General features: G+C 35.9%; 1 protein-coding gene across 8 annotated transcripts in view; it reads right to left on the minus strand.

The window, feature by feature from the left end:
- Positions 1 to 16,755, minus strand: part of kuz (zinc-dependent metalloprotease kuz) — a 264,835-nt gene that overhangs the window by 43,590 nt on the left and 204,490 nt on the right. For all 8 annotated transcript variants that reach the window (XR_004979373.2, XR_004979372.2, XR_011395471.1 and 5 more), the window contains 2 exons: positions 16,351 to 16,547; positions 15,737 to 16,238 (listed from right to left, as the gene is read on the minus strand). Coding sequence is in view for 3 of the 8 variants with exons in the window: in XM_036376570.2 (XP_036232463.2) it covers positions 15,737 to 16,238; positions 16,351 to 16,547 (699 nt within the window). In the remaining 5 variants the exon portion in view is untranslated. The remainder of the gene's footprint in view (positions 1 to 15,736; positions 16,239 to 16,350; positions 16,548 to 16,755) is intronic.

Below are 16,755 nucleotides of genomic sequence, written 5' to 3' on the forward strand. Positions count from 1 at the left end.
AGTTACATATTCAAGTAGTTGTCAAGCAGACATTAGTTGTATCATATTCACGCGAATAACAATAAGGTTGACCAAATATAGGAAAGTTTTACCAATTCCATTGAAAGGATAATGTCAATCGGACCTGTCCGGTGGAACAATCAACTGGTCCGCAATGTTGAAATATTATTTCTAATACTAAAACTGGATACCTTATTACGATATGATAACTGTAAATAACCAGGTACAATCCGTCCGTTATTCAGTGTTCTTAACAACTGATTAAATCAAAATTTATGATCTTGCTTCATTAAGCTTTATCATTGCCTTGCTTTAGTTGATTGCTTTTGAAAAGTGCTTTTCATATTTTTCTCATCTGTAATCCTTTCTACAAACGGTTGCCTCATCTCTTCAGTGTAGAAATCGTGCAATTTTCCTATCGATTTCGCAATACAAATGCATATTATTTACGTATTTTCACAACAAACACATACAGACATATATATAATATTGTTGACTGTCGTTGTGCAATGCGTTTGCCTGCCGCTCTGGCGATAACAAAGCAAAGTGAAGCGACAAATAAGGATAATAGCAGGATATGCTAAATTGAAATTTCTTTCCAGTCCGACCCAACGGCATCATTGAGCAATGCACACGAACTAAACCAATACTAAACAACAACAAGTGCAGCAAATTAATATGAAAATGTAAATATTTGCAGATACACAGGCACATATAGAATCTATGTAAGAATATGCTACAAGTTGGCTGCAGGAATTAAGTTGAAACGTAATATTTCGGTTTGCCTATTTCACTTCTATGTAACGGTACTCGTAAAATGTTCGATTCCAGTATTAGAAGAGTGTCTGAATTTGTATTTATTATAGCAAACAAACAACTAGATCTTCGTGCTTCGTGTGCTTGTATTGTGTAAGAAGGTGTACAAAATTCCATATACAAGTAAAATATATATGAATGTATGTTTGTATGCATGAAAATCATATTTTGTACTACTCAATATGCATTTAGAGCAGCTATTAATTTAGTTTTGTTTTTCGTATTTTGAAACCTGTTGGCTATGCATTGGCTTCCGCTTTATGGTCGATTGAAATCTACAGATATTGAACAAAAATTTTAAATTTTACATGGTACAGTAAGGGAAGGTTGATTCCAGCGAATTCCAGATTTCAATCTTCTGTTAGCCTCTTGATTTGACTACAACTTTTTTGGACCTTAGATATTTCGATGTCCAAATTTTACATTTTACAATTTACAGAAAAACGTTCAGCTTTTGGATGTCAGAGGCAGTATAGAAGTGCGGACTCAACATTGGAGTTTAATATTTTTATTTTGGTGCACAGCGTAATGACCGAGGAGATATATGGTAGACCGCATTGAGGGCGTCGAAAGTTTGAATTGGACTTTTTTATACGGTTAGTGATGTCTTACTTTGATCCGCTGTTCGCAGATATAACACTACCCAAGAAACAAGTATGGTAACCCGATAACTCAATTTAAATCTGAATATTTAAGTTTAAGTCGAGACCAATAATCTAAACAAACTATTATCAATCTTGAAACTATGAATCAGGCAAAGCCACTTACAATTAGAATATTTATTATCGACTAACAAGAGTTCGAAGTTAGCAATTAGAGTTAGCGGCTTCATCTCTAAATGACAAGCATTGGACTATGAAAATATTGATGCCAGGTCACTAGACCCACAAGTATTTCTTATAAATTTTATGTTCTCAAAACCAACGAATTCGGGAAACTACTGCGTTTTTTATGGTAATAAATAGATTTCAAAATTAGGTATGTTTTAACTAAAATATATTTACTTTTATATATAATTGATTAATTGATAAAAAATAAGTTTGAGGTCTTTAAGTTTAAAATAAATATAAAAGCTTCCCGAAGAGTAAAACAGGGTTGTCGGTGTATTCGTAAAATGATGAAATGTTTGTCTTACATAACAGAGCTGTTCCCAATTTTTTATTGGAATATTCGTACTATTCATACCATACATTAGGGCACAATAGACCCTAGGTCGCAGTGCATACCTCATTTTCAAATCTATCATACATTGAGTCGGTTTAGTTTAAAATCGTTTATGAAGATAAGTCGATAATAATACTTTTGTTTGAGACTGCTTTCAATATTGAACAAGATATAATATAATGATATGATATTAGTTCTTCAAAAACTCATTTTATAAAGTATAAATACAGTAGATATCTTTGAAACTTTCTGCCCAAAATTAATAGAACTAAAGACTTCGTCGTCGTTACTTCTTTGAAGTCTGAAATGGCTTACATTACCTATTTATTTATTTGTCATAAATTGCATTTAACCAATTTTAATTTACCGGATATTAAAATATTCTAGTCGGGTATCCAAATATCCCTCAATGTTGCTTTCCAAAAACATTTGGGATTGAAAAAAAGTAAACTATTGATTAAATTTCGTTTTGTCCCAACTACGCGTTGAAGCCGGGGCGAAAACTCACTTTTGTGTACTGGCTGCCATTGCATAATAGGATTCCTACGGCGAAGTCCCTCAGAGCGTTACTGTTGCATATATACCAATATAAAAACCTGTGTATGGGTATAGCTTTCTAATTATGCATTCATGTTGTTTGTACATTTCGATTTTTGAATTAAGAAAAGTCCACCACAATTCAACAATTTCATATTGGGTTATACACGAGCCGCAACAACTATTTGCATAAATACACGCATACAAACATACATATAAATATCTGGTAATGTATTTTTACACAAACCTTTGGATGTTTCGAAGACATTAAAGTACCTTGCAGGGAAAATACTAGTTGCGACTTAGCAGAAAAGTCCACAAAGTATTAAATTTTCTCGAAGTTTTGGAAAGTTGATTTCAAAAATTAACAAATATAATTTTTTTCTTAGAGCATAATCTGAACTAGGGAGTTATGTGCCTGTTTTGCACTAATGTAAAACTAGTATATTTCTGATAGAAATCCGAGATATAATCCAATGCTTGTATGAAAAAAAACAGACGACAGAAATGGGTAGTTACTAGTCGGAGTAATAACTACTTCATTTTCCTACAGGGTGCGTATGCATGTTTGGTGTGTATGTGGCTACTACACTTTTCCCACATTTGCTAGGTGGATTGATAACAAACAGGCAACAAAACAAGCAAATAAATTTGTGTGTTTTCCATTTGTGGATATTTCGTAATTTGCAATTTAATTACTATTTTTTGTTTGGAATGTGAAGGCATACCTAGTACATATATCGTAGCATAGTTAAGCAAAAGCATGTGCACTCGTCAGCATGTTGAATTTGCCTGTGGGCATTTGGAAATGCCACGAATTAGGGAATTTATTGTTATTCTTATTAATTTTTCCATTATGCAAATTTTTGTACAGTTTGAAATAAAAATTTAGCATTTTTAGTTTTTGTAATAGAAAGTTTTAACGAAATAAAAACAGGCATAGTTTTGAATCAGTTATATTCTAAAATTAAAAATTTAACGGCGTTTCACTTTGAAATAAATTTGATTAATAAATGCACAGCTCATTCTCCCGATATGTTTGCTTCACAATATACCTTGTGGGTTCCCAGATCGTGTTTAAGCAATCCAATTCTAAGTGAGGAATACTGGCTCACAATTGACGCGTCTCATGCCCAAATTATCGTCAGTGGTAGACGTCGAAGGACGACCGGAACGAGGCATGTCTTCGACGATTTCTCGACCATATTTAAAGGCTTTGTAATAGATTCACCATAAGCCTTTTCTAACATTCGCAATGATTCCGCACACGAAATTTGGTTTGAAACACAAAATTTTATGCAAATTCTTTGTTCAGTATTTTTTCTGTAAAAATTGCAAAACACTACTGAGGTCGACTGATTTCAACAGCTGCTGCAAACAAACTGGTTGACAGATCGCGCTCATTTTCTGTCATGGTAATAAAGGACAGTGCTACCAACATAACAAAATATAAGTGCTGAAAAAAAATATTCAGCGCGGGCAGTTTAAATGACAATTTCCGGAAATCTGGTCACAACGTACATACATCAGACCAAGGAGTGTCACCTTATTATTTTACATATATTTTTTGTTGCTACAACAACAACTGAAAATGCAATGATCTGTTCAATACCAAGGTATTCCGAGTAAATATTATGCAAAAGCGCTCATAAGGAATACCGTTCTTAAAATCCAACGAAGAATCAATTTTAAGCTGCCATGACAACACGAACGAAATAAAAAAACATTTTTTTTTTGAGTTTTTCTATGTTGCTTTTTCACATTTTACTATATGTGTGACACGATAAACATAAAGTGTCGCAATTATGTATTGTAAATCCATAATTCATAAATGAGAAATAAAACCGTCTCTCTCTTTATAGACATAGTTTCTGTAGGTCTCTCATCATATGCCTGATAATATACAGCCCAAATAAGTAGAAGTTTTCATGAATTGCGAGAGAGTGAGAATAAAAAGCGCAGTGAAACAAGAACAAATCTAGATTATTATATAAATCAATTTTAAAACGAAACTGGCCAATGGTTTGCGTCTAATGCAAAACGTTTTGCCACTTCTTTCTAGTCACATTGTTTGATATAAACAACCTTCAAGTCAAAATAAGGTTACTTAGTAAGGAAAAAAGATCTTTTATAAAGATATTTATCTTGCACATTACAAGATTATAGAGTTCTTTTGAACTATAATATACCATATGTCAAATTTTGTGAAGATAGCTTGTAAAAAAAAAATTTCTCTAATGCAAGGACTTGGCAGTTATCCATTCAAGGAATTAATTTAGATCGATTTTGCATGGCAGTTATGTGTAGGTATCCTTTAGTGGTCCGATATTAGTGGCCACACGAATGAGCAGTTTCTTGGGAAGCAAAGCAGGTGTGCAAAATTTTAGACCGATATCTCTAAGCCTGAGGGACTAGTTCGCATGTATACAGACAGAGAGATGGACATGACTAAATCGACTCAGCTCGTCACGCTAATCATTTATACATATATTTTATAGGGTCCCCAAATGGATGTTGCAAACTTGGTGGCAAACTTAATATACGCTTTTGAGAGAATAAAAGGAAAAATTAAGTAAAATCCCGCACAGCATCTCAAATATCATTAGGCACAGTCTTTTTTTTCCCGCTATATGCTGTCAACGAGTTCTAACCGTAAGATTAATTTTTTATTCTCGGATTGGAGATAGGCCCTGCACCTCCGTAAATATATAGAAATAATGCGTTGATGATCAAATGCTAATAAAGTCACCACCGAATTGAAAGTATCAAGAGAAGAAGGGATTAGCTCTACATGGCGTTTTGATTCTAATGGTTGACGCAACACATCAAAATCGTATATGCAAAAAGTAATTATAATTATTAGTAGTATAATTTGTAATTTTCAGATAGGTTTTTGAAAAGGTAGATAATATAGATATAACCTCAATAAGCAGTAGCTCCATAAGTTCTACTTTTTATGGATTGAGGAGCGAATAGAAGCTAATGAATGACGGCAGAAATAAATATTCTCAGTTGTCAAGAATACTGTGACTCGAGAAATATTTCACTTTGACTTGATAAGTTAGAAATATAGTTTTCTCTCGTTAGCAATTACTTTTTGAGAGATACATGACAGAATAAAACCTGCGATTTAATACCACTTTACTTTAGACAGATCAGCTGATGAAAGTGGTATAACGGTTTGCAAATAATGAATACTACAAACTTTTTTATTTGAAAAGGGTCTAAAAATACTTTTATATGCCAAACACGTCGAAGTTAATCCTGACCTTTCAAATATATGTTCATACTTTTACGAAATTTTCGCAACTGAAATATATACATTCAAAAGATATCATACTTGACCTCAACACACTGGGGACCAAGTGGTTAGGGAAGCGTTGCGAACAAATTACCCAGTTCTTTTCAATACTGAAATTATGCAAATGAATCACTAAATGTGCGCACAAATAGCGAACGCAGGTGAAGCAACCAAACTGCATGTGGCAGCACATACACACAAACGAACGAACACTCATCCATAGAGAGCCAATTATATATGCACACTAACGCTACTAAAAGTCGTAAGCGGTTGCCGCTGACTAACGCTGTCCTCAGGGGACATTGGCAGCAATTAAAGTATGCATAACTCACTGTTTGCGGGGAAAAGTCAATGACAAATTTCCATATAACGGGAAACGATAATGCATGTGCGCGTATATGTGGCATGCGCGATATTGTGCAGTTATGAGTGCGATTACTTATGCAGAAATTATGAAAGGGCGGTGACTTCAATTTCAATGGGGCGCAAAATGTGCTCTTTTAATGTGTCTGTATGTATGTATGAATGTGAGTGTGTATGGGAATAGTGCACATATACATGCATTTATTCGCGCATTATTTTCGTTTTAGCTCTAGATTTGCATTTTTGCTAGATATTTGTTTCTTATTGGTGCTTGTAATGTTGTCACTGAGTCGTGATTATTAATGGGAGCTAAGCGAAGTGTTTTTTTGACGGTTATATTAGATTCTAGCGAATAACCTTAGGGTTATTTGCTCAAATATAAATTTGTTAGTGGGTCTGTTACTACGTTATGCGTTTGTTTTTTAATTTGAATTTTTTTAAGAAAAGCATGTACAATAGTATCATACAAAGTATTGACCATCTGAAGCTATAACATTTCCCTTCTTGGCGGCCACAAATGAATCAAGACCAATTTTCAGTACTCTCTTCTGATGTAGAACGTATTCCATTGAGCGACTTCCCAATATTCTGCGAGCTCTTCTTTGTCAGCAATCTTCTACGAGTTCTTAATTTTTCCTCATTTTCCGATTTTTTTTGGCCGCCTAAGACGTTTTTCGTCTTGCTCGCTATAATCATCGCTTTTAAATCGTGTAAACCCCTTTCGACATATTTGCTGAGATAGAGCATGCTAACTTACACCAAAATGCGTTGACTATCGGCTGAGGTGATCGAAGGTGATGAAGAACATCTCCCGCGCAAAAACACTTTTTCAGGCACAAAGTTCGACATATTTACGCTTCAAAGGAGTGGCGTGTAATGAAAAGGACGCAAGTGGGCAGTAGGATTCCCACTCATGTAGGGAATATTGGAACAATAGAATAATAATTAAGTTACGCCATTTGCCGAACCGCACGCAGTTATCGAAGAATATGGATAATTTAAGGCAGACTATCTAGAATACTGAAGGATGTTGAGCAAATAATAAAGAAATTGAAAAACTTAATCATGCATAAACAAGCCTGGATGGTTTAGTGACTCTAGGACAACATATTCGGTACTAAGAGCGAGCGGAGAACGAAGCAATTCGTAAATCTGAAGTACAATATATTTTAAAAATTTTATGCGAGCGATATCCAAAACATGAAGAAATAATCCACTTTCTGTAGCGTTAACTCAGGTATCTCTCTTATAGAGGCATGACAACTTTATAGATATATCATACTTGGTGTGCATTGAGCTAAGTATAAAACTCGGATGTAGAAACAAATGTTCGCATACGTTTTAGTGACTTCATTGTTATTGTCTATTTCAATTTTTTTTTTTTATTATGAACATACATATTTCTAATATTTTAAATGTTATAAGCTTTTTCCGTTTTCCAAGATACTTGATCAAGTTTTACCTTCTTTAGGGTTGTGAGTTTAGTTCTACAAATATCTCGCAAAGTAAAGGTCTGACAAGTTTCATGCCAATTACCAATAATTTATAGATTTTTATAAGATTTTTTATCGGATAAACCATTGCAAAGACAAATATGCCGGCAACAGATTCCGACTTATAAGAAAATGTCAATAAATAGATAAAGCGAAAAATGCAAATATTGCAGCAACACGACATGAAGGTTTTGGAGAGGATGACGCTTTCAAGAAATTCAATAATTTGTCCAACGAAATAGAGACAATGTAAGCATGAGCGAAGGTATACATGAGCCTTCGAAAAAGCATTAAATGAAGCACACGATTGTATGGGGATCAGTATTTTCTCGACTTTCGAACACGATGGTTACTTTCCTCGCCTCTAAAAAAGTGTAAAGGTCAGGAAAATATTTGCAGAAACTTACATTGACTTAATCTAAAGAAATTTCTTTTTTATTATGTCGGAACTAAGTTTGAATGCATTACGTGCTCACATCACTACATCTCCAAATATTAAGCAAACCAAATTATATTAAGTGGATTAAATTTTCAAAAAGGCCAAGGTTTCCAAGCGTAAGCATTACATAAATATTGAAAAGCCTCCATTGTCAATATTTAGCCACGAATCATTTCGCTGTTAATTCTACTAATTAATATATAATATATGTCTGAGTGGAACGTTAATGTAGATCACACATCTGGAAGTTTACGATGAAAACTATTTACTTCAAAATCAGCAAAAAAAAAACTGTTTAATGCCAACTAAAAGCACTTTCACTAAATGCTTTAGAATACTACGAGTACCAGTAGAGAGCATCATCTAATTTCCTATCAATAATAACACAATTTTCGCTTTCTTCCGCCCGCCCGCTGAATGCATTACGCTGTTGCATAATGACATTTAAGTGCACAACACACGGATATGCATATGTACATGCTTACGTGGGAGTAAGAAAAACGGCTTTTAGCTGCGCTACATTAAAGAAACAAGGGGAAAAATGTCGTTATGCGTCAGCAAGGACAAGCGCATTAAAATCGAGCCAAATGCCATCAAAGTGACGCCTGCATGATCGCATCCATACAACCACCAACGCCAACGCACCCACATAAGCAAATGCATAAGTACGCACACCCACACATATTTGTATGAACAAATAGTGATCCGGAGAGGGGCGGACGTATCGCTAGTGGACCCTTTTCTCGTTTAAAGTGAGCAACAAACAATTTCTTTATGTGGCAACACTCTGTTTACTATGCATTGTTATTGCCCAAGTGTCGCTGACAGCAACAAATAACGTACAAACGCAACAACACCAACAAACAAAGCGGCGTAAATAACAAATAGTGCGTCTTTCAACCCCGACATTAACCGCAACAAAATTCCGCATGAAATAGTAAGAGGGTTGTATGAGTAATAAAAAATGCGTGGGCGCTGTGATAAAGAAAGTGAGATGAGGGGAAATAAGAGGAGCATAACGGAGGGATATTATGTATGGCATGGCACACTAAATGCATTTCGTTGTCCATTCATTGCCCAGTCTTTTCGTCTTTTTCTGTATTTTTTTTTTTGCTTTTTGAGATGTCAGTTCGCTGGGGCGTATACGTAATATTTATTTTTGCAGCTCTGGAAGGGTGTGAATGTGCGTGGAGAGAGGAGAAACGTTTATTTGTACGAACTGGAGAATTTATTATGAAACTTCAGATTTAAACTTTTATTTGTTAGTAACACTATTGCTTGCATACGCGTTCGCCTTCTGCTTGAGTTGGGTTGAAGTGAGTGACAGCTCAGCGCGCAAGCTAAGTTGGTTGTCAAAGACGAAATATGACAAGTTCAAAGCGCGGGCGAAAGCATTAAATCGTTCAGAAGTAATGTAAATGTAATTTATTATATGAGAAAACATTTAAAAATATGAAACTATTCGAAGTAGCAAAAAATATTATTAAAAATAATATTAATAAAATAAAATAAAATACAATAAAACAAAATAAAAACAAAGCACAAGAATATTATGAAATGGAATGAACCAAAATCAAATACAAAATAAAACAAAAAAAAAACCTTGACTTTGGTTGTTCAGAAGCTGTAATATCTTTCACAAAAGATACCAATTTTCATGATGAAAAAATTTTGTCCTTTGGAAATTTGGTTTTCAAATTTTTCCCATTCACAGGGGCCCTTTCTAATGCAATTCGTTGTACGAAATAACAGCCTTGTATATTATTATCGAAACATTCGAATTACAACTCGTCATCCTGATCATTCATATATATAAATCGGGTTTTCCAATAGGGATAATAATATACTAATAATATATTTCTAAGTTTAGGCCATATTTAATATGTCATAATCTGTAAATTTTTTTAAATTGTATTCAGTAATGTTTACAATTTCATCGTGGCAAAATATAAGCGAGGACAACGTTTAAAAATTATTAAATTTTACTATCAAAATAATCGCTCTCCAATTGCAATTTTTCGTGCGCTTTTGCCATTTTTGGCGTAATCCTTCATCTGAGCGATGCGGTAAATAAACAACACTACCCAATTTGGTGCAAAAAAAAATCCACAAATTATTCATGAACAACTATTACATTCACCTAAATTGACTGTTTGATGTGGTTTTGGATCTAGTGGAATCATCGGTCCGTACTCCTTTCGAAATGAAGCTGGTGACGCCGTTACTATCAATGGAGAGCGGTATAGATCAATAGTAACCAAATTTTTATGACCGCAATTGAAAGAAGTTGATCTTGAGAACATCAGCTTCCAACAACAAGTTGACAACATTTGATTACACACAGCAAGTGCAAATACCGAATTATTGCGAGAAAAGGTTGGCGATTCGACATTTTCAAGAAATTGTAACAATGGATGTCGCCAAGAAGTTGTGATTTAACACCATTAGACTACTTCTTGTGGGAATATTTGAAGTCATTGATCTTTACTAATAAACCAGACTCTCTCTTTAAGCTTTAAAAGTCAATATTGCACGTGCTATTCATGACATACGACTTGGTTTAGTGGAAAAAGTACTCGAAAATTGGGTTCATCGAATTTGTTCCTGCAAAAGAAGTCGTGGAGGCCATTCGAATAGTGTTGTATTCAGAACTTAATTGTATCGATTGTACATCACATTAAATAAAAAACACTTGAATTTCCTTAACAATTAGTGTATTTTGCTTTTTTAAATCATATCACTTTTATTGGAAGACCCTGTATAATTATCCATTAGGTGAACAAAACTATTATGCTATGTATCAACATTTTGCGAAACTATAAAAGTTATAAAAAAAACTTAAATTGATTCAATTGTAATTGTAATGTAATGTTAGTATAAATTTCACAAATCGCACAAATAAAGTCACATTTGCACAATTGCGTAGTGTGCATGAGACCTTCCTTGAGAAGTATAGTATGAGCGCTCCATTTTTTGTGGCGCCACGCAAACATTGCGTACTCGTGAAGCTTTGACGCCAATACGACTATAAGTACGCACTCAGGAAGTGGCTGCATTTCAACGCTGTTGCAGTTGTTGTCGTCAATTTTTTTTTTTACGCTGACACCCTTCTCTCTTGCTAATGTGTTGTTTAAACAACGCACCGGAAAATAAAAGGGTGCGAAAAGTGTGTACTTGGTAGAGAACTTTGAAGGACCCAAAGGACTGGCCAGCTATACATACATATACACACATACAAACCCTAATGTCGATTGGGGTTAAGTAAGTCACATATTAGCATGAACAAGTATTATATTTGCAAGCATAACTGTTCGCTAACGCTATAAACATTCATTTGTGTGTGTGTGTGTGAGTGTGGATTTCTTTACAAGCTCGTAGCTTTACCCTCGCTTGACATTTTAATGCGCGTGCACTTTTGTGTGCAGCATTTATGTATAATAGCAACGAAAAAGCAGCAAAGTAAGTGTAAATTTAATTATGCAAAAAGCGAAAATCGATAAAATAGCGTATAGCCGCGTTGGCGATAAAATAAGCGGCGACTACCATTAAATTCATTGGGTAACAGCTATTAAAATGAGTATCTTAAATGGTGCGACTATGAAGTCAAATTATGCGTTAGCACGGCGCGTATATTTTTCGAGGTTATGATTAAATTCTTTGAAAAGAAACTTTTATTAATATTTACGGTAAATCAAATTGTATAAAGGAACGAGGCATTTAACCGCGAGGGTCGCTGCTGCCGTTGTGTGGGCTTTAAGTGCACTTTCAACACATCAATATCAGATGTTTATTCAATAATACTGATACGTTTTTAATAGATAATTAATAATTTTACACCAATTTCAATACAATTTGAAGTTTATTTAATAATATCGATAAGTTTGTAAGCGTTTGTATCGACAGTTAATATTTTCACACCTCTTACAATAGACATTTTGATTTGGGAAAGTTTTCATTATTGGTTTAGTTAAGTTACGTTCTATGGCCGATAGCGTGTCGTATAAAATCGTTTATGTAACCAGAAAACTTTTGAAATTTGCTAATGGATATTCCCGACAATAAATTTATACACCTAGCGTTGCCGCCAGCTTTGACCCATCTGTAAAAAGGTTCACTGCCTCTCTCACTTAGCGGTTATTTACCATCCAAACTACATATATTATATAGATTATGATTAAAAAAATCGGAGTGGACGAGGATTCCGGATTGCCCAGGCCCTTGTTCCATTTGGCAAATAACTGGGACAATCGACTTTTACAGGCTTCTCTTTACGCGAATTTTTCACAGGTAGGAACAGGTAGTAATCACTTGCTGCAACTTCCAAACTAAAAGTTGGATGCATAAGAATATCCTTACCAAGCTACTAGAGGTGCATGTCAAAATTCAAGAATAAGACACAACAACCCAAAAGCGCATCTTTTATGAAGAATATCGTGGAAACATTATTCCCTAAACATCATCCGATTACCTATGGTAAACCACGAACCGAAGTTGTAGAGCCACCGCTACTAGTTAGTGAAGAAGAATTATTGGCCATAGCGGGAAAAATTAAAATCAGCAAGGCGCCTGGTATAGACGGCATACCAAATAGAGCCTTAAAGGAAGCCATAAGTTTAAAACCAAATGTGTTCGTAAAAATGTACAATGCATGCTTAAAAGAAGAAATGTTCCCCGACCCATGGAAAGTTCAGCGATTGGTTCTACTACCTAAACCAAATCAGCCTCCGGAGGAAGCCTCCTCATATCGACCTCTGTGCATGCTTGACACGATTGGCAAAGTGTTCGAAAGCATAGTAAGAAACCGCTTGGAGTTAGCAATCCAGAAAGCCGGCGGATTATCAGAAAGACAATACGGCTTTATAAAAAAGAGGTCCACTATTGACGCACTAAACGATGTCGTTGGCACCGCGAAATGCGCAGTAAGTGGAAAAAGATGGAAAGGCGGGACTAAAAAATACTGCGCCCTGATCACCCTGGATGTGAAGAATGCCTTCAACTCAGCAAAATGGGCAAACATAATCAAAGCTCTGCATGAGATACGCGCTCCTCAATATCTGGTAAACATTATTACAAGTTATTTTGAAAACAGGCAACTAATATTTGACACTGATGAAGGCACCAAGACCTACACTATTACGAGTGGAGTACCGCAAGGCTCGGTTTTAGGCCCCCTTCTATGGAACGTGATGTATGATGGGGTGCTAAGAATAAACCAACAAGAAGCCGTTAAATTAGTCGCATACGCTGATGATCTTATAGTGGTAGCAGTGTCTAAACATCTTGATGACCTCCGGAGCAAATGCAATGAATGCGTCAATAGTCTGCGGCAATGGTTCTCCTCAAGGAGTTTAGTTCTGGCAGAGCACAAGACAGAAGTCCTGCTAATAAGTACTAGGAAAGTGGAGGAACGAATATCTCTCACCATAGGGGAGTGTGAGATTCAATCACAGCCACAACTAAAGTATCTGGGAGTAATAATAGACTCTAAGCTTAAATTTAAGGAGCACTTAGAATACACCTCTGGTAAAGCAAGCAAAATCCTCAACGCCTTATCAAGAATGATGGCAAATAAAGGCTGCGTGCGTTCCAGCCGGCGATTTTTACTCGCAAAGGTAATGAGATCGGTTGTATTATATGCGGCTCCAATATGGATCCAGGCGCTAAACGTTAAAGCATATGCCAAACTAATAAACTCAGTGCACCGGCTGTCGGCACTTAGAGTAATCAGTGCTTTCCGAACGATATCCAGCGAGGCTGCGGAAGTAATAGCCAGTATGATGCCCATTGACATCCAGGGTGACGAATTCGCGCGAGTATACGAGTTACCAGAGTCGTCTTTAGAAGCCAAAAGAGCAGAGAGAGTCAAAAGCTTATCAATATGGCAGCAGCGGTGGCAAACCTCACTCAAAGGACGGTGGACCCACAGACTTATACCGGACATCCACCCGTGGATAGACAGACGACATGGGGACCTGGATTTCCACCTTACCCAAATATTAAGCGGACATGGGTGCTTTAGAAGCTACCTGTACAGATTCCATCATGATGTTAGTCCGAACTGTCCGATGTGTACAGAGTGCATAGAAGACTCTGAGCATGTATTCTTTTATTGCCCTCGCTTTTCGAGTACAAGGGAAAAACTTAAAACTTCACTCGGTGGTAGTTTTATGGTGGAAAACTTGACGACACTTATGTGTCAGTCCAGTGAGAATTGGAAAGCTGTCAGCGAAGCGGCAGCTTCAATCATGACAAAACTAAGACATATGGAACAGATTAGGCGTTCGTCAGTCCGTACTATAGAGGAGACTTAAATGTCTTATCACTCCCACGAAGTAATACTTAATCAGGTGGTTCCGTGGGAGAGTCTTGAGTTGGGAGTAGGTTAGGTTTAGCGGATTAAAGTTCCGCACTTCGGCTTTCGATGCTTCCCCCTACTTAAAAAAAAAAAAACAAAAAAAAAAAAAAAAAAAAGCTACTAGAGCTTCTGGCGAGTCACTATCGCCGTGTGTGGCTTAGCGTTGTACTGATGGAACCCAATTCCTCTCCCATTAATCAAAGCTGACCGCTTCTTATCGATTGCTTACTTCAGGCGGTCCAATTGTTGACAGTACAGTTACGAGAGTTTGGTTGTAGGTAGCAGTTGATTCCCTGCCAATCCCCTATTACATAGGAAATTCCTGACAGTTAATCTTACCTCGGCCACCGGTTGCGTCGGCGCACCCCAATTCGGCCATTACCGCTTTCGCGTGACGTTGTAAGTGACCCACTTTTCATCACCAGTATTTATCGCTTCAGAAATTAATGGATTTGGTTGCGATTCAACAGCGATTTGCAGCCCAAAATTTGGTCCGTGCGGTTCTTTACCGTTAACTTGTATGACATTCATACATCGTACTTCTTTTTTGTATCCAACCTTATTTAAATGGTTACAAACTGTTTTTTGTGCTCCTGGATAATCGAAACAGTTCTTTTATGACAGTTGGACTCAAAAATTTCTATTTATTGATACTTTCGACAATTGGTCTTTCAGTTTGTGGTGCATCTTTGACATCAAAATTACTGGCACGGTATCGATGAACCAAAAATTTTCTGTATCAGAACCATAAACACTATTCACATTTTTAGCCGCATGTCCTGCCTTTGGCCGTTATCGAGGAAAAATTTTAAAATATGGCGTGTTTTCTCTTTGCTGGTGTTCATCTTTGATGTGTGGCTAAACAATAATGAGTCAAGCTATCATCCTATTGTCATATAACTTATCCGATCCCTTTTTTCAAGGCGAGATACAGAACACAAAAGGCATATAATGAAAAAATAATGGTTAAACATTTTTACAAGACCTTATATGTTCAATAAAAAAAACATTGTTTTACTTAGGTCAATATAAATGTAAACTCTGATAAGCATGTGAATACTATTCAATATGATATTGACAAAATCTATAGTTTAAATTCCTACCCTGCGCCATTATTCCTCCTTCATCTCACTCATATACACAAATTATTGTGTTTATTTCCAGTATATTGTGTTTACACAGCACTCGATTACTACCGAGTAGTTTGTGTTGTATAAAAACAACAACAACAATATAAGTGAATGTAACATAAACAAAACGGCTCCTACCTTCACGCACGTCCTTGTAAGCATCGTCAACATGTGACTCCTTGTAAATAATGGAATGGAAGCCAGTATTCCGATTGTCATCAGTTTGTCCGTTTTTATGATTTCCGCCGGACGTTGGAGATGCTTTCAATGTTCTCTCAGACGTTGTCGTCATACTCGCCGTTGTTGTGGTGGTTGTTGTTTCTGGCGCTGGCGCTGGCGATGTTGTTCTTGTTGCGCTCGTCGTCGACGTCGTTAATGTTGTTCCAAAATATTGCTCTGCGACGCGTCGCTGCGCCAATGGCATTTGTGCGCCATTCGCAGCTGCTGCTGTTGCATTTGTTGTTGGGAAATATCGTTTGGCATGTTCGACATAATAGGCATCACGTTCTGTTATTATTTTACCCTCGAATACCCCGTCCAGTATGGAACCAAATACATAACTATTACGATCCCCTATCACTTCGCCCTCGTAGATGTGATCAGTAGACACATCTAGGGGGAGATTGTTGCTATCATAAAACTGAGAGTAAAAGAGATGGAAATTAATTGTAGTAATAGAATTTTGCGTAAATTTTTTTTAAGATATAAAAATAAAAAAATTACGAAAACTGATTTTCGAAATTTATACGCACCTCTAATTTATCACTAAATGTATTTAAATCACGCTTTAGCCTAAGATGGAAGTGTCTTCCGTGTGCTGAAAATTTTAAATCTACATGATGATCTTTGGTCACGGATCGTCTCGCTCTACTGTGACTAGTTCGGATGTGTTCATGATCATAGTTGAGTACTTCAAAGTGCGATATGTATTCGTTGAGTCGACGATGATCTGAAAATGGAGGAAAATATATTCGTCAAATATTACTGCTTTAATATAATTATATAAGGAATATCATTATTATATTATATTTTCAATAACCTTTAAGTTGGATATTCTGAAAGATCATAATAAATAAAGCTAATACGCAGTATTAATGTATTCTAAAACTTAAGTTTAAAATATATAAATATGATTTTTTTTATTGATTAATTCAACA

Source organism: Bactrocera oleae, chromosome 3 (genome assembly GCF_042242935.1).
Source record: "Bactrocera oleae isolate idBacOlea1 chromosome 3, idBacOlea1, whole genome shotgun sequence".
In the NCBI taxonomy this organism is placed as follows: Eukaryota; Metazoa; Arthropoda; class Insecta; order Diptera; family Tephritidae; genus Bactrocera; species Bactrocera oleae.